Here is a 22,040-nt window from a genome sequence, read left to right as displayed (position 1 = left end):
CGACGACTGGCTGCGCGTTTTTTTAGCCTCTGTTCGGGAACCACAAAACCGCGGTGAGCGCGGGCAGCCTTTCCTCGGCTCCCCCAAGGCGCTGTGCTCGCTGCCCGGGGACTCCGGTCACCTTAAGCACTGCTTTCTTACCCTTCTAATTCTTTTGTAATTAATGCATTTCTAGAGATCTATTCAACCCTCACCGCCGTACGCCCAGTCCAGGCCGCGGTGACCCAGCGTGGTCTCACTGTGACCTTTGTCTTCTCTCCTGGTGCCCGCAGAGCCCACTGCGGAAGAGCGCAGCCCGGCAAGCCCCAGCCCTGAGACTGGACCCTCAGCGGAGCCGGGCAGCACCTCCGCCGCTTCGCCCCGCCGGACGTCCCCGCCTCCTCCACTCTCAGCCTCCGCTGGAGAGACCCCCAGCCCCACCATTCAGCGCGCAAGATATCCTCCAGGTAGGTCTGAAGGCACGACCCCTTATTCCTCCCGGGCTGGGATATGTGGGTGGGGGAGCCACATACCCAGCAAGCAGGCTGGTCGACTTGCCCAGCGCCAGGACAGCGAGTGACTGCTGGCCGCGAATTTCACGGCACAGGTGGCTTCCTTGCACGAATCTCCTCTGGATACCACACCCTGTTGCTACCTAGTGGAGCAGCCAAATTAAATTAATCGTATTGCTCAAAGATATTTTTCCTGAGAAAAATGCAAATACACCAACAGATTTGGATCTTTTATACATTTTAATGTCTTCATATTTGCTCTATTTTTAATGCTAATGCATTTAAGTTATGGGATCATTTCGAACAATGCAAAGCATTTTTGTTTGTATAAAACGCAAATCATTTGGGTGCAGACATTTGGATTATTGAAGCTCAAAGGGAAAGAGAGAAAGCATTTGAGCTGAAAACCAAGGAGTAAATTTGATTTGGGCAAAAGAAAGGATTGCAGGTTTGGCTTGTAATACCTCTTTATGCATTTGGTAAAGGGATACCAGGTGCCTGGCCAAAGAGATGCAGATAAATAGAACTCAGTCCCAGCAAGCTCATCTTCTATCTGGAAACCTCAGAAAGACAAAAAGAAGAGCAATAGGTAGGGATTGGCAAAGAAGAATGATAGAAAAGACTCATGGAGAAATTCAAGGGAGGAGAACAAATGAAACATCAGGCAGTGTTCTTTCTTTTAAATGACTAGCCTTTCATTTTACCCCAACAACTGGACAGCAGGATAAGTGCTCTTTTAACTTCAAACTAATGAGTGTTTGTAGGGCGCTCGGAAAATAAAGGCTTGAACTGGCCTCTCCTCATCACTGCTTCTTCCACCAGGCCTTCAACACCTTTCTACAAGTCAAGATTTCATCCCATACATGTATGACTCAATCAGATTTGGAAATGTGGGTAAGAGAAAGATGTCAAAGGAGATGTTAAGTATTCACTTTTCTATTAGTCACACCTTTTACACCATAGACTGCAAAGACACGTTAAGCACGTGGTTTTCCTTTGGCTCAGAAAAACCAACCACCAGAAACTGCCCAGTTTACTATTTATATTTAGCCATAAAGAAAGGGAAATAATTAGATAAATTATCCACTAGATCCAATATTTCTTAGGGCTTTCTCATCCAGTTCAACCTCTCTGAACAATAGTAAGCACTCCAGATATCATTGCTTTGGGGGCTGAGAGAAACTAAACCTATTAAGAAACTGCTTTCTTTTCTAGGGGTGCTAATTCTTCTGTCATAAGAAAATATGTAGATAACTAACCTATTATGACAACTGTAAACTACTGTTATAAAGCAGCCACTGATATATTTTATTTCTTAGAATGGGGGGGAAAATACACACACACACACACACACATATATATATAGCATACATGGCAGAGAGCAGGTTTGGTGGGTGTTCTGTTGCAGCTGCTGATCTTTTTCTTTGCAGATGGTGCAAACTCCCCCGAGTCCATTTCCTGGACCTACGTTCCTACCTCACCACCTAGCTGGCTGAAATCATCAACAGGGGTCCAGTTTGAGCAGGCTGCTAGCCTTTCTTGGAGGAGTAGGGAGAGGGTGGGAGAAAGCAGCCACAATGTGTGTGGGTAGCCTCAGTTGGCACTGATAAAATGTTAGAATGTCACTGGGCCAGTAAGTCCCATGTAGGACACCTTTTTTTTTTCTTTCTTTCTTTTACTAACTCATAGGTTTACAAATCAAAGCGTGTGACTTGGGGGATGAGTAGTCTCTTTCACCCAAAAGAAACCAACACAGCATTCACTGGATTTCTTCTTGTCCTCCCAATTTGTGGCCGAGGTCACTTCATTTAATCTCTAGGGCTAAAAACCACTTTTAAAAACACGACTGGGCTTATGAGGGAAGACATCAAAATTCACAGATATAGTGGAGGACAGGGCAAGGGAGGGAAGGTGAGCACAGAAATCCTCAGGAGGCTGGGTTTTGGCAACCTGTGGCCCCTTTGGCAGTTTGTCAGGGATTCAACTTTCTTCCCAGGGGAAGAAGGAAGGAAGGAAGGGAGGAAGGAAGGAAAGAAGGAAGGAAGGGAGGGAGGGAGGAAGGAAGGACGGACTCTAAGTCTATGATACTAGAAGGTGAAAAGAATGTCACTTCCTCTCTATTTCCCATATTGGAGAGCGACAAGTCCATTGCTACCTATTAGCTAGCAAGAGTGCCGACTTGCTTCTGAGAGACCTTTTTCCTCTCCCTTGCAGATATGCCCTGTGTGCAAGCCCAGTATAGCCCTTCACCGCCAGGTTCCAGTTATGCAGCACAGACATATGGCTCGGAATACACCACAGAGATCATGAATCCTGATTACTCCAAGCTGACCATGGACCTCGGCAGCACCGAGATCACGGCCACGGCTACCACGTCCCTGCCCAGCTTCAGTACCTTCATGGAGGGCTACTCGAGCAACTACGAACTCAAGCCCTCCTGCCTGTACCAGATGCAGCCGTCGGGGCCCCGGCCTTTGATCAAGATGGAGGAGGGCCGCGCGCACGGCTACCACCATCACCACCATGACCACCACCACCACCACCACCACCAGCAGCAGCCATCCATTCCACCCCCCTCCGGCCCAGAGGACGAGGTGCTGCCCAGCACCTCCATGTACTTTAAGCAGTCCCCGCCGTCCACCCCCACCACGCCGGGCTTCCCCCAGCAGGCAGGGGCGATGTGGGAGGACACGCTGTCCTCGGCACAGGGCTGCATCGCACCCGGCCCGTTGCTCGACCAGCCGATGAAGGCGGTGCCCACGGTGGCAGGCGCGCGCTTCCCGCTCTTCCCCTTCAAGCCCTCGCCGCCGCACCCGCCCGCGCCCAGCCCCGCAGGCGGCCACCACCTCGGATACGACCCGACGGCCGCCGCCGCGCTGAGCCTGCCGCTGGGAGCCGCCGCCGCCGCCGCCGCCGCCGCCGCGGGCAGCCAGGCAGCTGCGCTCGAGGGCCACCCGTATGGGCTGCCGCTGGCCAAGAGGGCGGCCGCGCTGGCCTTCCCGCCGCTCGGCCTCACGGCCTCCCCCACCGCATCCAACCTGCTGGGCGAGAGCCCCAGCCTGCCGTCGCCGCCCAACAGGAGCTCGGCGTCGGGCGAGGGCACGTGCGCTGTGTGCGGGGACAACGCCGCCTGCCAGCACTACGGTGTGCGCACCTGCGAAGGCTGCAAGGGCTTCTTCAAGGTGAGCACTCGCCCCTCCGGCTCCCTCTCCCCTCAGCAGCCAGCCTCCCCAGACACCCGCTCGAGTGAGCGTCTAAGCGGGCCCTTCCCGGTTTGAGAGGTGTACTGGTTATACTGTGCATTTCAGAAGCCTTTCCTAGCACCCTCACACCCACTTTCTCAGGGCTTTTTAACTTGACGTCCATTACAGGAGGCCCAGACGGGCTTGAGGGGGCTGTGAACTTCCTGACTTGGCGTTACCTCCTGCTTATTTTTCTGGAGAGAGCTTTCAGCAGATTCACAAAGGGATCTGTGACCTCAAAAATGCAAACACCTCACTGTGTTCCTCTTCTGTCCATCCAGGATGTCTGAGGGAATAGGGTCTGTGTGCCAGGCCCTGGGTATTTGTATCTCATTTAATCCTCCTAGGAAGAGCTAGGACTCTAGACTCAAACAGAACTGACATTGAATTTTGGTCACCCACTAGCTATTTTTACTAACAGCGTCTTGAATGTTTAATTATCCTTGTTTCATAGATGAGGAAATGGAGGCTCAGGGAGGTTAACTGCCCCTGGACACACACATCTCAGAGAGTGAGATGGAGGCAGGATGCCAACTTATGTTTGCATGACCTCAACGTGCATGCCCTCTTCACAGCTCTGCAGCTGCAGAATAGACAGGGGCAGCTGGTGGATGCAGTTTGGGGCAGCTTGCTCTGTAGAAGATAGTAGCTGGGGTCTCATCTTCTGTACCACACAGAGTGGGGACACTCTTCATTATCTCAGAGACCCAAAGGAGAATTTTATAGCGGGAGGGTCTTCAGCCTCCCCCTTATTTTGCCCAGGAGGATACTGAAGTCTAGAGAGGTGATTTAGTTGCACATGGGGACAGTTCCAGCTGGTTTCTCCTGACTCTTGAGTTCAGTGCTCTTCTCACCACTCAGGGGGAACAGGCCTTGTTCTCTTGCAGCTCTGTTTTTGCTACTGACTCCCAGACTTCTTCAGACACTTAATTCTGTGCCACCCTCCCCACTCCTCACTCCCCTGGCTATTATGTCAGGCATTTGCAAACCCCTGAATGCTCAATAATCACTTCCTAGCCTTCAGTGCTGGGCAGGGTGGAGGGAGAGGAGAAGCTGGATGCTGATTGGATAATGAGGATTTGGGAGGCCAATAGGATGTATCTGGGAGCATGCTGGAATTGGAGTCAGAACACTCAAATAGGAGTCCTTGATCTGTCACCTACCAATTTTATGATGTTGGGCATGACACTTCCTTCCAGGCCTCAGTTTCCCTATCAGGTGAATAAATTTCAGAGAAAGGCTGTGAGTATTAAATGAGAGAAATGTTTATGAAAGCACTTTATAAGCTTTAAAGGGCCATAAAAGAATAGTTCATTATAAATGAAAATAGAAACATTTATTAAAAAAATGCACATGTGTGCATTGGTATACATACCAACAAGCAACAGTTATTTTTGATCTGGAGATAGGAGTCATGTGATTAATTTCTGCAGATAAATGAGAAAATGCTTGTGGAAGGATTTTGCAGTATGTTAAATGCCATACAGGAGGTATGCAGGATTATGATGTTTTAAATGTAGAACCATCGGTTTAGCCGTTTTTTTCTGTCTTAACTACTCAAGCTTTACTTTCAAGTAACTGCATTCCTTTAGCAGATTTGCTTTTTACAGCATTTCAGCGGAAATGCTGAAAGGCAGTGAAATGGGCAGCTGAAAGGGGAAAAAGAAAGAAAAACAAGAGAAGTATAAGTAATCCACAAATATAATCACCCCTGAATTGACCAAAATACAGGAGTGGTGATACATTCCTCGTCTACAAATGTCAATTAAGTGTTCCCCAACAGCATCCTTCTTCAGCAGCAATATCTTGAAAACAAATCTATACTCGAAAGGGTAGGGGTAGGATAAGGGAGAACCACCCCACAGATCTGTTAATTAAGGGAACGGGAGCAGGTTTTACCCAGTGGCTTTCTACCATTAAATTGAATTCTTTAAAAATGTGACATGAAGTGCAGTTAATGATGGGAATTCAGTGATTGAACCATAACGATCTCTCCCTGTCCTTAAACTATTGTGCAGGCATACACAAATGTGAGGAAGGTTTGAGGTTATTGGGAAAACGTATACCTGAAGCAAAATGCCACCAGCACTGAAACTGGGATATCTTTGAGGACGATGGCAAGAAATAGAGTTTTTTTAATTACTTCATGTTCAGTGAAAGAGAGCTTCATTTAGGAAACACAAGTCTCCTACCCTTACAAACTGCTGCGAATTTAAATGGTGGAAACCTCAGAAGTATGTTTGTGTTTTGGAAATTTTGCATTTTAAACTAAAATCACCTGCTAAAGCAGGGAAAATGTATCTGGCTTTAAATTTTATATAAGCAGTTTAGGAATGATCTCTTAAAATGAAATTAAAAGGTGATAGAGTGAAAACTGATACAAGGGGGTTGAGAACTGCTGAAAATTAAAAAAGATAGAAAGTAAATCTATTTAGAATTTTAGACACAAAATAGATCACCAGTCCCAAATTACCTGGATTTCTTTTTTTTATGCAGCCCAGGCTTACCAAATAAATTCCAACTTTCTGCTCTATTTGGAGTTGAATAGATTCAGGTAATTCCTGAATGAGTGGTAAATACACATCCATTTGCACAAATGTTTTTAATTTTTTTAAAAAAATCAAGCATTCTCTTATATTTGGAGCATAAAATATCCTTTATTATTTCTTCATGTTTCATTTTAAAATTATACATGATTCTGAAGAATACAACATTATTTTATAACCAGGCCCAAGTTTTATGATACGTCTTTTACAGTATGGCTATTTTGATGTCTGTGTCAATAGTCATTTATGAAATAACCAATTAATGGGAATTTTCATTGAAAATATATGGCTCTCATATTCCTTCTTTTATCTCATTCTTTTTGTTTGTTTGGTATTTTTTTTTCTTTCTTGGATGTGATAGCGGTTTTTAGTATCCCGTTTTACGATTTTGCTTTCAAAAATGAGAAATGGACAGTTTACCATTCTTTTAAAAATAAAATACACTATACAAGCTGATTAAGTGATTTTTTTGCATTAAAACATTATTTCCTATATGTTATAACTAGACAAGTCCTCGTTTTTGCTTTTTATGATTTCATCTCTATTGGGGAACAAAGCCAGTTTCTGTGATATTTGACTTACAATAGTGATATCCAGCAAAGTACATCCCAGATCATTTTGATTTTATTTTAATAAGGTCAGCAATAATCAGGGGAGTGGAACAAGTAGAAAATTGTTCCCAAAGGGATATTAAAAGTGAAGATAATCTAATCCTCCAAGGTATGATATGTTGACCTGGTAATTTCAGATATGATTTTATCATTCAGACTTGGGTGTCTCCTGAGACTTGCTTCAGAACAATCTGAGATGATTTTCATTGTCAGCAGCTAACACTAATAAAATTGTTTTTCCTGCAGGCTAGCGTGTTAGGAAATTAAATTTATCTAATTATACAAATTGCACTGTCGCTTTTCACATTGTAATTAAAATACATCTTGTCAGGTCCTACCTCTTTCCAGAAACTATTAGTTGACTATCTCTGTATTGTATTTCCTCAGAGAACAGTGCAGAAAAATGCAAAATATGTTTGCCTGGCAAATAAAAACTGCCCTGTAGACAAGAGACGTCGAAACCGATGTCAGTACTGTCGATTTCAGAAGTGTCTCAGTGTCGGAATGGTTAAAGAAGGTATGGATATAATGCTTTTTGTCCAGCTTGCTTATAAATATTCTCAGATATCACTGAAAAAGTTAATGTTTACATTAGAATGGTGAAGTTTCCTAGTTTCCCTTTCTTTTCAACATTTTATTTTTATGGTGTGTATTTACATTCAAAAATAGCTGAGGTCTACTTATTCTAATTTCTCAAAATCAATAGAGAGCCTGTGTACATACATCTTTGTTCTATTTGAGAAGGAGACTTTTAGGGCTAATTCATTACCAAATGTAAGTATGGGGTGGCTTTTATGCTGCTCGTTTCAACTCTCATTAAATCATTGTGTGGCTATTACTCCAAACTTATTGCCACTTTTAAATGGTTGGTATCATTAATGATTTGCTCAACTGTAAAGTGTTTTGATCCCTTTTCGTGATTTATGGCTGTTCATGGATATCTTTGAAGACATTTTTTGTTTGTTTCTCTCGGTATCAGTCGTCCGTACAGATAGTCTGAAAGGGAGGAGAGGTCGGCTGCCTTCCAAACCAAAGAGCCCATTACAGCAGGAAGCCTCTCAGCCCTCTCCACCTTCTCCTCCAATCTGTATGATGAATGCCCTCGTCCGAGCTTTAACAGACTCAACGCCCAGAGATCTCGATTATTCCAGAGTAAGTTTTATGATGTCTTGCTCTTGAATGAATGATCAGGGTCTCTGTTCATGATAATAGTAATAAGAGTGGATTGAATGACTTTGTGCCTGGCACTGTGCTCAACCGTTTTCATACCTTTTCTCTATTTTTCACTTCACTTAACAATTCCAGTGCATCCATTGCACCAAATAATTTTTGCCTTATTGAATCTCTAAATGCCTTAACAAATGACCCTGACAGTGCTGCACCTGTCATACCCATTGTTGCAGGATTCCTGATGGTTGTGCCAACGAAAATTTGCACAGGTGAATTACAATTTGTACATTTCTTTCATGCTTTAGACAAAGTGACTACTTTTTTTTTCCATATTGTGACCAAACCATCTGGGTAAGCTTCAAGTTATCCTTAAACATTTTACCCAATTGCACCGGCATTGACTGACCTAGTGCTTATACTGAGGGATTAAACCATTGATGGAGAGGAGCAAACACTGGCCTTGACATCGGGAGGTGTCAGGAGGACTGGGATGGAATGCTGCCTCTGCTGCTTCCTGCCTGTGTCACCTGGCTCCTGCTCTTGGCTTTCTCATCCTTACAGTGGAGATGATTACAATATTTAACCTCAGAGGGATGTTTTGAACATCAGTCACACAGGAATGACGGTTGAGAAAACATTTGAAAATTGTAAATGATTACCAGTGTTGTTATTTAAGCCAACCAAAATGTATTAACACTTTTATTTCATATGGGATATAGTAAAATATCATCAGTTTAAACCCTGCAATTTCCCAGAAATTTGGATAACACAAAGAATGATGAGGAAGGATTTTCGGAGCAAAGTTATAAACATTACTGGAAGGCAGTTTTAAAAGAGACTTAGAAAAGCAGACTTCTAGTAAGACAGGGTCTCACCCAAGAAGAAAAGAAAGGAAAAAGATCTCAATTATTGAGCAATTTCTATGTGCTAGGCATTGTGGTACTTTGTCTCATCTAACCATTGAAAGAAGCATGAACTGTACGAATGGTTAATCCCACCGTAAGACAAGAAAACTTAGAAACACAGTTTACGCACAGATAAGAGAGATACCAGTCCAGGGATCCCCAGTTGGTTGATTTGGCTTGGCAGCAGCTACCAGATTGCCCTCTCCAGGTCCAATCAGTATTTCAAACTTCTGGTTGAAGAGCTGGCCAAGAGTGTGAGAGTGTCTGCCATATGCCCTTCTTTTAGGCTGCAATGTTGACGAAAGTGAAGGGGTGATTTGTATATCTGCTGTGATCTTCCTTCCCTCATCCCCTCCCTCATTTTAGGTTGTGAAGCCTCCTCTCCACACTTGAGCACAAGACTTCATATGAGAAGCATGGTAGACCCTTAGCATCAAAGGTTGAGGACTCTTACTCTGATTACAAGTAGCATCTCTTGACTGAAGTCAAGTCTCAAATAATAGTCTAACAGAATAATGCAGTGATTAAGGGCTTAGGTTTTGGAACCATGCAGGCCTCGATTAAAATCCCAACACCATCATGTACTAGCTGGGTGATCTTGAGCAACTGATTAAATCTTTTAATGCATCAGTTTCCTAATCTGTGTTGTGGCGTAATAATAATAATATCTACTTCCCAGGGTTTAACTTCCCAGGGAAGTTTAAATAAGATGATACTTGTCAAAGCTTTAGCACAGTGCCCTGTATGTTATCTCCTTGACCAAAACTTCTTATTCTATCCTTTGTTGAATGTTCTAATGAGTATAAACACTACACATGTCAGGTGCTATGTAGCAAAACCACTAAGGTAAGTGTTATGATCTCTCATAGATGAGATTAAAACTGAGAAAGGCTAAAGGACTGACTTGCCCAAGGTCACCTAGTAATATGTATCAGAGATAGAATTAGAAGCCAAGTGGGCCCAATTTGGCCCCCAAAGTCTGTGCTCTTAAAACCATAATTCCTTGCATCTCTGGTTTCAGTGAGAGTGGGTGAGAGAAAAGCATTTGGGAATAAAAACTTTTCCATGAGCCAACTCTGGCCTTCCCTTATGCAATTCATCTGAATTAATGAAGCTTCTTGGCACTGCCTTCACTGAGGCTACGGCACACAATCTGACCTTGTTCTGGGACATTTGAAATCACTATTGATGGCCAGTCCAGAGGTTTAGTCCACGAAGTGATTTGGTGGGTTGGGGGGGCCCAAATTATCCAATTATTGGTCTACATGGCCTAATTAGTTATTCAGCAGCAAACCCTACCCCGTACTTTGAGTTGTCCCAGATGGGAACTGCCTCACCGAGAAAAATCAATCCACTGTGTTTGCTTGCTTCTGCACCATTCAGGGTGTTAGGCTAGAGTCATCATCCTCATCAACAAACATTTATCCAATTTAATTGTTAGCTTTGCCCAAAATAACAGATTGACCATGCCAGAGTCTGGGTCACACTGATACTACCTTTGGGGCCTGGCTCAATTTTGTAAAGCGTATTTATTTTAATTGCATTGTTTTGGAATTGGGTTGAACCTCATAGCTTGGATTCTCCTGCTTTTAGATAGCTTTACAAAATTATCAAAAATTGGACCCAAATCAATTAAATTAAAAGTCTTTTTTTTAATAAAATACAGTGAGTTTTCATCAAAAACTTGGATGAAGGCAGAGAAGGCATGCTGATCACATTTGCAGATGACAGAAAGCTGGGAGGGATCGCTAATATGATGGATGTCAGTGTCAACATTCAGAGTGATTTCGACAAGCTGGAACAGGATGGGCTGAAACCATCGTGAAGAAAGGTCACAAAAATAAGTGTGAAGCTCAGCATTTAGAATATTTTTAAATGGGAGAGCCTTGGCCTGTCAGTGGTTCATGTTAAGAAGATCTCAGGAGTTTATTCCATACACATTCAGTAAGAACCAACCAAGTGTGCAGTGGAAGGGAGGGATGCAAAATTAGCTTAGGCCTCAGTAGTAGAAGCATGGGACTAGAGCCAAGTTGATGGTGTCCCACGGACTCTGTCAGTCCACACTTCAAGGGTGGAGTTCAGTTCCAAGCTGGGATTTAAGAGGATGCAGTGTATGTGGATACACTGTTTCTGGAAACTCGAAAAGGATGGTTGGAGGAGATGGAAATACGTAGACAGAAAGGGAGAAGATTCGGCAGGATTAGGTCACACTTTGGCCCTGTTGCCAAGAGGACTGTTGCTCCCTAGGGCAGAACTAGATAGTGAAGGAGGGGGCCCTTCCAGCTCACTCTGAGGACAAGGAAGAGCTCTCCTTGCTACAAGAGCTGCTGTGGAAGCGTGAGTTCATCAACACAAGAAGAAACTAAGGAGAACACATAACAGGGTTCCTCACAAGGAGAGAGGTTATTTTGACTGATAATAATTTCCTTCCAATGCTAAGATTTTATGATTCTAGGGTTTACCTTACTGTCCCTAAATGCAAGTGAATATATATACATATACATATAAGAATATGTGTTGTTAAACAACTTGTTACTTCACAAGATTGAATTTGCTTCGTTCTCTTTAAAAAAAAAAAATTAACATAAAATGAATGAAGCAAAATGAATTTATTGAATGCCTACTTTGAGCCAGGCACCATCACGTACATTCTTACATAATTTCACTTAAACCCAGTTTATGTGGTACAATTTATGGTTTCAGTCATTTTTTTAATGTCATTCATTGAAATTCAATTTTCATATTACCTTCTCCTTAAAGTTTTTTATTTATTAATTCATAGAACTGGAGGTGATCTTGAGGTCATCTAATCCAAAACCCATATTTCAGAAGAGTAAATAAAGGCTTAAAAAGGCTAAGTGGCTTGCCTAAGGTCAGTGGCAGAGCTAGGGTTAGACCCAAATCTCATCACTCAAAGTAATATGTTTCTCTTTCACCATACTGCCACTTCTGTTTAATAGCAATATACTAGGTTTTTTTTAATAGAAGCTTTATTAGATTTTAAAAATTACAATAAGAGTAATTTATAAAAGGCAGACCATTTAGAAGTGAATAAAGTGAAAAATGAAAGTCTCTTCTTCATTTATTCCTGCCTAGTCTATATCATAGTGGTATACATAATTTTACCTTTTAAAGAAGAATATGCCCTGTCAGTTTTGAGTCAGACAATTGGCTTGACCAAAACAATTTATTAAAGATGCTACCTTCCCCCAGTGAATCAGAGAAATGAGAAAATGTTTTCCAGGCAGGTATGTTCTAATCTTGTACCTGCCTATGTGCCTTTAAGGTAGTAAGTGAGCATTTTCCTCGTTTGTGGGAAAGGGAGGTGAGGAGTTGTTCCAAGTCACAGAGGGAAGGGGGTTTTCAAGGCCAGAAAGAGGGCTCTTCACTCTGTGAAGCGTTCCTGGCTCTGGGAACTTTTCTTCTCCTTTGGGCCAAACTTCTCTCCTTCAAAAGTGAGCTCAGATCATTGTATATCAGTGCAGTCAAAACACGTCACATTTGATTTGTTTCTCCTTGAAATGTTGCTATTCTGTACCCCACAGTTGCCTTTAATGGAGCATTACAAGTATATATAGATACTGGGCTTGTCTTCAGAGCCTGCATAATTACTAATGAGAAAATGCACTTCCCATCCTCACTAGTTGGTCATTTCAAGTATTTTCCAGCAAACTAGGATGTTTTCTGGTAATGGGTGTCACTTAGTATAGTAACAGACTCCAAATACAAGAGATACTGCCCAGATAAAACCAGGCACCAGCAAGTGGCATTTAAATATGTTAACAAGATAGCCTAAGGAACAACATGGTTGACACGTGTTAAACCTACAAAATAAACAACATGAAGATTCTGCAAAGAGGGTGCTTTCATGAAGCTACTCAGAAGACCCTCTCAAATTGCCACCAACTCACTAGATGATTTCAGGCAAGTTCTGCCCCGCTGTAGGCCTCAGTTTTCTCATCTGAAGGCCGAGGAGATTGGACTAAATGCACTGCCATGATCCCTTCCAGCTTTCTCCTTCCCTGACCCTCTGATTCCCCTATGGGTACAGGTCTGCATTTCCCAAAGTGTGGTGCGCAGACTGCATGTATCAGAAGGAGTCAGGGTGTTTGCTTCAAATGCAGATTCTCGGGGCCACAGGCAGGCCTACTGACTCAGAATTGGGGAACGGGGGAAGGCAGGCAGGAATCTGTATTCTGAAGAGGACCTTGGAGGATTCTTTGGCACACTAAGCCTTGAGAACGATCGATATGGTTTAATAAGAACAATTCCATTTTACCTCGTATCTCCTGTATCCCAACTTTCTTGGGGTTGAGAAGGAATGAGCAATAGAGATAAGTTTAACAGAAAGTCATTGATTCATTTAACAATTCTTCCAGAGCAGTGGACACGTTATTGAACAAGATGCAGCTCCTGCCCTCATGGAGCTTACAGGCAAGTGAAGGAGACAGAAAGTAAACAAATATATAACTGCAGTGATGCCATTGACGGGAGGAGAGGAGGGTTTTTTGGTTTTGGTTTGGTTTTTTAGAGAGGGGAGGCAATTAGATCAGAAAAGAAAAAATTGGGGATAAAATATATTCATTGCCACTTTTTAAAGTGTCACTTTTTAAAGTGTAAGAACCTAAGAATATGTATACATAGTTTGGCTCATAGAATGATAACATCTAAAATATAAAGAAATATAAGGACCCAGGGAAAAGTTACATTCTAAGTGGAAACAAAGTGTTCTTAGGACATTTTACATATTTAGCCTGGACTGACACCGAGGAAGAGTAAATAGCAGATTCCACTCTGTGAAATGCGATGAAACATCACATTGCTAAATTTTAGGGCTGGTGTTCACCAAGGGTCTCACGTAATTCCCAAATAACTTATTTTAGGCCTAGGTTGTGGCTGAAATCTGACCTGTATAGCCATGGTATTGCCATTTGAAATGTGCCAACTCAATTTAGTTTAAATAGTATTCATTGCTTTTTGCAGCTCTAGCTTCTCAATCTAAGTGCTTCGGAGAAATCTGCATTAGACATTAGCTATCAGTAAATGCAATATTGTGTCTTTGACTAGTGGTAAAACCTGATTATTGATTATTCATATAGGCTGGAATAAAAAGCATAAATAGGAAAAAAAGATTCATTTTTAAAGTCTTTCTCTATTGGGCCTATGTCTGATGAGAATGATCAATAAGCAAGTATTTCTAGACTTTTCTTTGGTGAACCCCAAAGCTGCTTATCCCAGAGACAGAGGGATGTAGGGGAGCACAGAAGCAGAGATAGGGGTCTGGTTCTTCCAACTCCACGTACAGTATTCCTTAGCGAGGTGTTTATAAATTGCTAGTCCAGGCAGAGAAAGACTCTAAAATGTTTTGTTCCGTTTCTTTAAATCTTATGTTCAGTAGAGGGGATACTTGATTTGTCTTTTCCCCCCAGCAGTTGATGCTGACCCTCCAGTCACCCCCAAGTTACTGGTGGCTCAGGCTGAATCCAGTTTGGCTCCAGAATTCTGAAACATGAACCAGAATCGCTGCAGGTGAAGCTCAGAGGGTCTGGCTGGAGTCTGGCACACAGGGCCTGCTGGCTTTCCTCCCTGCTAGACTCTATCAGAGAAAACAGCACACACAGGCAGCAACTGCATTTCCCTGTGTGCAGGATGCATGAAATGTGAGCCCAGCAGGGGTGGAGGCCTGCAGAGGACCCTGGGGGAAAGCTAAGTGCTCTGGAGGATTCTGAGCAAATATTGGAAGCAGGGAGATTATTGAGTTGTGAGCCATGGTTTCAGGGACTTCAGTGCAGGAGAGAGCTGTTAGGTCCCATTCCTTGACATTCTTTAGTCTTTTTTTCTCCATTTAACACACTATTTTAAAACAACAATGCTGAATCAGTATCAAATTCTAGGCAATACAGTCACACCTGGTGTGATTAGCAACATTTAGAATCATCAAATGCAAAAGCCATCACATGGAACATTCACCAGGATAGATGATGATCTGGGCCATAAAACACACCTTAACACATTTAAAAGAATAGAAATCATACAGTGTCTGCCGTCAATCCCACAAAGGAATTAAACTAGAAATCAGTAACAGAAAGATAGCTGAATGCAAGAGCCAGAAGGAATCAGCTAGTCTAGTCACTTCCAGCTTCAGAGGCAGAAACAAACCCAGAGAAGTTAAGTGCCTTGTCTAGGGCTGCACAGCAAGTCAGTGCCAGAGTCTGGAGGAGGTCCCCATGACCTACCGCCTGATCCAACATTCTTTCCTCAACTCTGAATTACCTGGGAGTTTCACATGTAGTGCTGTCAACTTTCTAAAGGTGGTACTGCCCTGAATTTCATCCTGCCCCTGGAGAGCATATGGAATTAGATTCATATAAGAAGAGAAAGTTTAAAAATAAAATCTTTTTTTTTCCACTCTCCTCCAGTTAATAGTACGTGTGCTGGAAGGAACTGGTGGGGAGTGTCTATGACACCAGTATCATGCTGTCATCCTTGAATATCTGTGGGAAGGATGACTGCTTCCTTCTCCTGGACTTTGCTTCCATGGTCCATTACAACACAGAACATCCAGGGCTTCACAGAATCCAGGCCCTGGGTAGATTATTGGGAACAGAGGAGCCAGGGATTTGAACTGGACCTGATATTATGGGATCCTAGAAAAAGTCAGGGCTGAAAATTAGAAACCTTCCAATTCAACCCCTTCCCCCATTTTATAAATATGGAAGCTGAGGGACAGTGATAACTCCAAGTATCAAAACTGTTATCAGTATCATCACTGTCGTCATGTGTTAAACACGTTCTATGCGTCAGGTCCTCTGCATGTATTATCACATTTAATCATCACAACAAAATGTTAAGGAAGATATTATCCCCATTTTACAGAGGAGAAAACTGAGGCTCAGAAAAATGAAGTAATTTACCCCAGATAACTATAGCAGCAGAGCTACATTATTTCACAAATTAGGAGGCTAGACAAATCTAGGATCAAAGTAGCTTGGCTCCTTGTCTGATGTTTCTTTTGTTATTTCATGATGCCTCTTGGGAAAACACAAAGGAAAAAAAAAATACCCATTTAAGACAAGTGCCTCATTTCCTCACACCTGTGTAGTTCTACAGTGAGCACTTGGCTGCTTATTGGCCGTTTGTCCTCCAGCCAGGTTAGAGTATTGTTGCAAACCTAGGCACTCCCCTGACTGTTCTTTCATGGAACAATATTCAACAACAGTTTATTGAGCGTCAATTATGTGCCAGTCACTGTGTTGACAAAATATGGGACCAAATGAATACATACATGGAGAACTCCAATTAAAGCAAAGCAAAATCCTTTTTAAAACTATCCTACAGGCCACCAGCTAGTAACATCAGACCTATTAACAGCTAGGAGGTGTAGGACTGGAAATCACAGAGCCATGTTTAAGTCTTGGCTGTACCACTGTTGGTTATGTAACTTGGGAAAGTGTATTAACCTTTCCAAGCTTCTTTGAGCCTCAGTTTCCTCATCTGTAAAATAAGGATTAAAATCCATGCCCTTTGAGGATATCAACGGAGACACAAAAGCACACTCAGCTGTTTTCGTGTGAAGGCAATGACGTGCATATTTATATGAATGTTTTTGCACATCTCCTAAGTCTCTGTGTTGTTGGTTGTCCCTTGATTATTATCTCGCTGTATCCATCTTTCCCACCTGACTCCAGTGACTCAAGCAAAACCCAGACTCTACCAGCATATCTAAAAGCCGTGTCGAGACTTTATCCCTGTTTGTACCTTTCTTCTCCCGGGGCCCTCTAGATTAATGATGTCCAATAGGGTGTTCTGCTGTGATGGAAGTGTTCTAAACACATGTGACTATTGAGCACTTGAAATATGGCCAGTGTGACTGAAGAACTGGATTTTAAATTGCATTTAATTTTGATTAATTTTAGTAGCCGCGAGCCCTGAGTCTGATGGCACACAGCTGCCTGGGCCCTGCCAAGGACACACTCCTCCCCGACCCCTTCCTTGTCTGTTTTATCTCTCAGAAATCCACCTGCAGCAAGCATCCATCTTCTCGTATTGGTTAATTCCGTGATTCTCAAACTTCACTGTGCATGAGGATTCACCTGGAGATCTTGATAAAACAGTTTCTTGGGCCTACCCTCAGAGCTTCTGGTTCTGTAGGTCTGGGGCAGAGCTGGAGATTTTCATTTCTAACACATTCCCAGGTGTTGCTGATGCTGCTGGGCCAGGGGCCACAGTTTGAGAACCAGGAGTTAATTAAGCATCTTGTTTGGAGACAGCTGTGCCTTAGGGAATCTGTGGATGCTGGAGGCCCATGCAGACACAAACCCCTGGGGTAATGGTTCTCAACACAGCAGCCCTTTGGAATCACCTGGGGAGCTTTTAAAATTCCTGATGACCAGTCCCGATCCCAGACCAGTTAAATTAGAATCTCTGTGGATATGACCCAGACATGAGTGTTTTTTTAAAGCTCCCCAGGTGATTGCAGTCAGGATTGAAAACCACCGCACTAATGGGACTTAAGCAAATTTCATTGCCTATTAAGTGGTAACAGAATCCACTCTATCTATGTCACAGGGCTATTGTGAGAATCCGATGAGACTGTGAATGCAAAAAGGTTTTATAAACTGTGGCACCTAAAAGTAAGGATTTAGGTGTTGAAAAGCTTGGAAGAGCCAAGCTGCAAATGATGCTGTTATCCCTGTCGGATTGAGATAACGCCGCTCTCTGTGGTTTGCATTCTAGTACTGTCCCACTGACCAGGCCGCTGCAGGCACAGATGCCGAGCATGTACAACAGTTCTACAACCTTCTAACAGCCTCCATTGACGTATCTAGAAGCTGGGCAGAAAAGATTCCCGGATTTACTGATCTCCCCAAAGAAGATCAGACATTACTTATAGAATCAGCCTTTTTGGAGCTGTTTGTTCTCAGACTTTCCATCAGGTAATTACTTTTATTTTATCTTCCTCAGTCCACTCCTTCCTTTGAAGAAGTTTGAAACCTGCTGTGTTTGTAACTAAGTCAGCAGTGAAAAGTTTGCTCAAGGTGGACATATGAAATATTGACCAGGCATTAAAAAACTGAGCAGTGGGTGGAGCCCTGGGCTGGCAGCCGGGACTCCTGGGTTCTAGTCTCAGTTTTAATACAGACTTGCTCTAAGACCCTGAGCAGGTCACTTGCCTCACCAGAAATTTAGTTTCCTTCTTTGTAAAATGAGAATGTTGGATTTGGTGTTCTCTGAAGCCCCTTGTAGCTCACATTCTGTGATTCCAGGAAGATTCTCATGGTGCATAAAGTATTTCCTGGGAGCAAGTATTTGCTTTGAACATTGCATTTACCTCCCAAGTTTCTATTTAACAAGTTGCTGTTCTCATACACCAGATGGGGTGCTGAAGAGTTCCCACAGCTTCTCAACCCCCAGTGTTTACTCCAAGAGAATAGCTTCTGGGTCAAAAGATTTGGTTCAACTTATGACACTCAATGACACCAAACACAAAGAGGAACTGATTTTTCTAAAAGCTAGAACCTGGGATCTAAGCTTCTCTCTTAAAGTCCACATTAGCATTTTAAATTTCATCTTCCTTGCTTCCTTTTAGTTATATATTTATAGGAGACGGTACCAACATGTTACCAATTTTATAGGAAAAATCATCACCTTTCCCCTCTTTGTCTTCCCTACCACCCCCTCCCCAGTTTCATACCATACTACCAGAAACTCTCACTTAAAGTGCAAATTCCCATGCCTCATTCCCAGCTATTTCGGATTGGATCTACCTTGAAGGAAGTCCAGAAATCTGCATTTTTAAGTCATGCTCCAGCGATTCTGATGCCGGTGTTCTGAGGTCTGGGTTTTAAACCCTGAAGGTGAATCATTCGCTCCCGTGCGTCCCTCTGTGGAGGGATCTGTGGGAGAGACTGAGGTGGAGTTACTACTAGACTGCCAGTGGTTAGCATAGTTACAGTCCTGAGTGTGCAGGAGCCACGCTGAGCCAGCAATGTGACTACCATCTATTAGGCAGGTAGCAAAGGATTAAGTGGGTGATAAGCTCCATGAGAGCAGGCACCATAGAGGCCCTATTTACCAGGTGTTCTCCAGTGTCTGGCTAAGGAACGGCACAGGCTTTGTGCTCAGGAAATACTTCCTGAGTGAATGAACGAATAAAGCTGTTCATCCAAGAAGCACAATTAAAGAGACATTAACTTGTTAATGAAGAAGGCCAAGAGAGAGAAATATGTGGCAAGAGATTTGAAAATTAAAGGAATTTATGAGTAAGGTAAGGACCACCTAGAATTCAGAATTAGTTACACCTAACACTCATTGGCCTCTTGTATACCAGGCATTGTGCATGAGCTTTCAAATCCTTTATTTCATTCAATTCCCACAACATTCTTTGGAGGTAGCAATTATAATTCCTGTTTCATAGATAAGGAAAAGGAAACTCAGAAAGATTAAAGGAGTGCCCAAGGCCCCACAGCGAAGTGGTGCTCACTAGAAGTTCCAGGGCACCTTTCATTAGAAAAGAATGGGATGGCTATGGACATAATATAAACTATCTGGATGGGTTGAGAAACAACCCTCTACAGCCCCACTGTTTAAAGCAGAGAATGTAATACAAAATAAGGACTCTTTTTATTTTAGACCACTGTTAGTTTGTCATTGATTTCTGGCGCTTGCAGGAACTTGGTGTTTTTAGAGTCTGCACAATGGAATTTTAGTGTCTAGCCTCGGGCCTTATCAGTTTTTGACATTTAAGGAAATGAAAGGGAAGTTGAAGGAGCGAAGTGCGAAGGAGCACTGAAGGGAACAGTCTCGTGTTCACTGCAGAGAGTACTGGGCACTGGGCTTCACTCCCACCATCCATGAGTCCCAGGATGAGCCAGCAACTGCTTGTAGCCATAAGAGAGCAGACGCCCTACCCTGAGCCTCCCCAGGGCTGAGGCTCACCAGGGAAGTCAGCAGGCACCTGGTGGTGGTTGTTTATCCCAGGAGCACAGTCTTGTTCATGGAGGGCGTCTGGGCAGGTTTCACAGCACCATGCTGGGTTTTGGACGCTGCCCCAAGACTGTGTGGGTGCCTGTGTGTTATGATGTTATCCCACTGGACAGACTGAACAGACCTATTTAATGTGTCTCTGTCCCTCACCCACCACGACTTTCTCTCGTAGGTCAAACACTGCTGAAGATAAGTTTGTGTTCTGCAATGGACTTGTCCTGCATCGACTTCAGTGCCTTCGTGGATTTGGGGAGTGGCTCGACTCCATTAAAGACTTTTCTTTAAGTTTGCAGAGCCTGAACCTTGATATCCAAGCCTTAGCCTGCCTGTCAGCACTGAGCATGATCACAGGTAAGCACCACCCTGCCGTGACTTGAAGGGACTGTGTCCCCCTCTCTCTCCTTTCCTGGCTTATGGTAGATTCTGGCTTTGGCTGTCACACACACAAGAAATTAGGAAACTGATTGCCACTTTGCTGAAATCTGCTGTTTACCCTAGTTTAAAACAAGAGATAGGGACTTCCCTGGTGGCGCAGTGGTTAAGAATCCGCCTGCTAATGCAGGGAACACGGGTTCAAGCCCTGGTCCGGGAAGATCCCACATGCCGCGGAGCAACTAAGCCCATGCGCCACAACTACTGAGCCTTGCGCTCTAGAGCCCGCGAGTCACAGCTACCGAAGCCCATGCGCCTAGAGCCTGTGCTCCGCAACAAGAGAAAGCCCGTGCACAACAATGAAGACCCAATGCAGCCAAAAATAAATTAATTAATTAATTTTAAAAAAAACAAGAGACATACAGCTGCAAATTATTGTCATGAACTTCCAGGAAAGAGGATTCCCAGTCTATTTGGTTATTGTCAACAAACCCAATATATGAAAATCTAAGTTTCCACAGGACCTCTGTGGGCAGTTGGACTCGCTGCTTCAGGGTTATTTTTACAGGGAGTTTTGAAGGAAGATTACCTTAACCAGCCTGTTCCTGTGGGGCAGAGGAGCGATTCTTCCCCTTTCCCCAGTCCTTGACTAGTAACCCAAAGTAAAACCAAAGAACTGCACGCACATAAAATACACCTTTATTTATTTACAGCTTTATTTAGCAACTTTGATTGGCAGAGGACTGAGGAAAATGGATATTCATATAAAGCAAAAATGGTTTAACTCAACGATTTTGAAGGGTTAAAAGCAGAAGCCTAAAATATATTCAACTTCTTTGTTATGCCGTTCTCCCCCTACGTGTCTCTCCCTCTCTATCCTTTGGGAGATAAAGGATTCCAAGGCAGAATGAGAGAGAAAGAGAAAGGCACAGTGGGTAAGAGAGGGGATACCATCTCCCTGTAGCTGCTGGAGGCCGCAGGCCCCAGCTCCCCTTTGCCCCTTTACCCTTTCAGAGTTTCCTGTTCGATCTCATCCTTCTTGATCAAACAGGGGCCTGGTGAGACAGTGACAGTAGATGGAGGCCCCAGAAGAGGCTAGCCAGACCAGGGGTGCACCTCCCATCCTTTTCGTCAGACCCAAGTACGGGCTAGGCCGTTGGACTGAGGATTAAATTTCAGATTCTTGCTACACTCTTGGCCGTGGAAAATATGTTTTTCAGGCAGGTGATGAGTTTCACAGAGGACCAGATGCATCCTGTGGCACAGATGGGCCCTTCTTTCTGATGCATTGTCTATATGCACCTTCTTGGGACATCTGTTAGCTAAAGTGAGATGTGTCTGAGTACCTTAAGAGGCTAAGCTGGTTCATCATTTAATGGTTTACGTGAAGGTCAAGAAGAGTAAAAGCATGCGCCGTGGGAGGAATAGGACACTAGCATGTTCCCTTAGTATTCCAAGTGGAACCTGACTCCTCCTGGTCTTTGATGCTAGATGAGAAACTCCCTTCTTTTGTGAGGGTTCCAGAGACTTCCAAGGGAGCCATTAACAAAACAAAAAGAAACTCTGTCTCTAAGAGTATGGATTTGATTAAGGGGGCTTTCAAATGGCACCGTAAGGGAGCACCTGAAGAAAATAAACCCATTTAAGGCACAGACATATTTCTCCAGCAGTACTGAAATGAAATTGGCTCAAAGGCTACCTTTCAACTAAAGCTCTT

At 43.4% G+C, this 22,040-nt stretch overlaps 1 protein-coding gene across 1 annotated transcript in view; it reads left to right on the top strand.

The window, feature by feature from the left end:
• NR4A3 (nuclear receptor subfamily 4 group A member 3) overlaps positions 1–22,040 on the top strand; it is a 39,745-nt gene that overhangs the window by 3,518 nt on the left and 14,187 nt on the right. Inside the window, exons 2-7 of the mRNA XM_027105377.1 lie at positions 273–446; positions 2,706–3,673; positions 7,278–7,407; positions 7,870–8,042; positions 17,702–17,901; positions 20,124–20,302. Of these exons, the coding sequence (XP_026961178.1) occupies positions 2,708–3,673; positions 7,278–7,407; positions 7,870–8,042; positions 17,702–17,901; positions 20,124–20,302 (1,648 nt within the window). The 5' untranslated portion in view covers positions 273–446; positions 2,706–2,707. The remainder of the gene's footprint in view (positions 1–272; positions 447–2,705; positions 3,674–7,277; positions 7,408–7,869; positions 8,043–17,701; positions 17,902–20,123; positions 20,303–22,040) is intronic.

This window comes from Aethalodelphis obliquidens, unplaced genomic scaffold, assembly GCF_003676395.1.
Source record: "Aethalodelphis obliquidens isolate GAN/ISIS:26980383/991018 unplaced genomic scaffold, ASM367639v1 scaffold7, whole genome shotgun sequence".
Classification (NCBI taxonomy): domain Eukaryota; kingdom Metazoa; phylum Chordata; class Mammalia; order Artiodactyla; family Delphinidae; genus Aethalodelphis; species Aethalodelphis obliquidens.
Note: the sequence above shows the minus strand (reverse complement) of the source record. Positions and strands in the feature narration are given on the sequence as shown.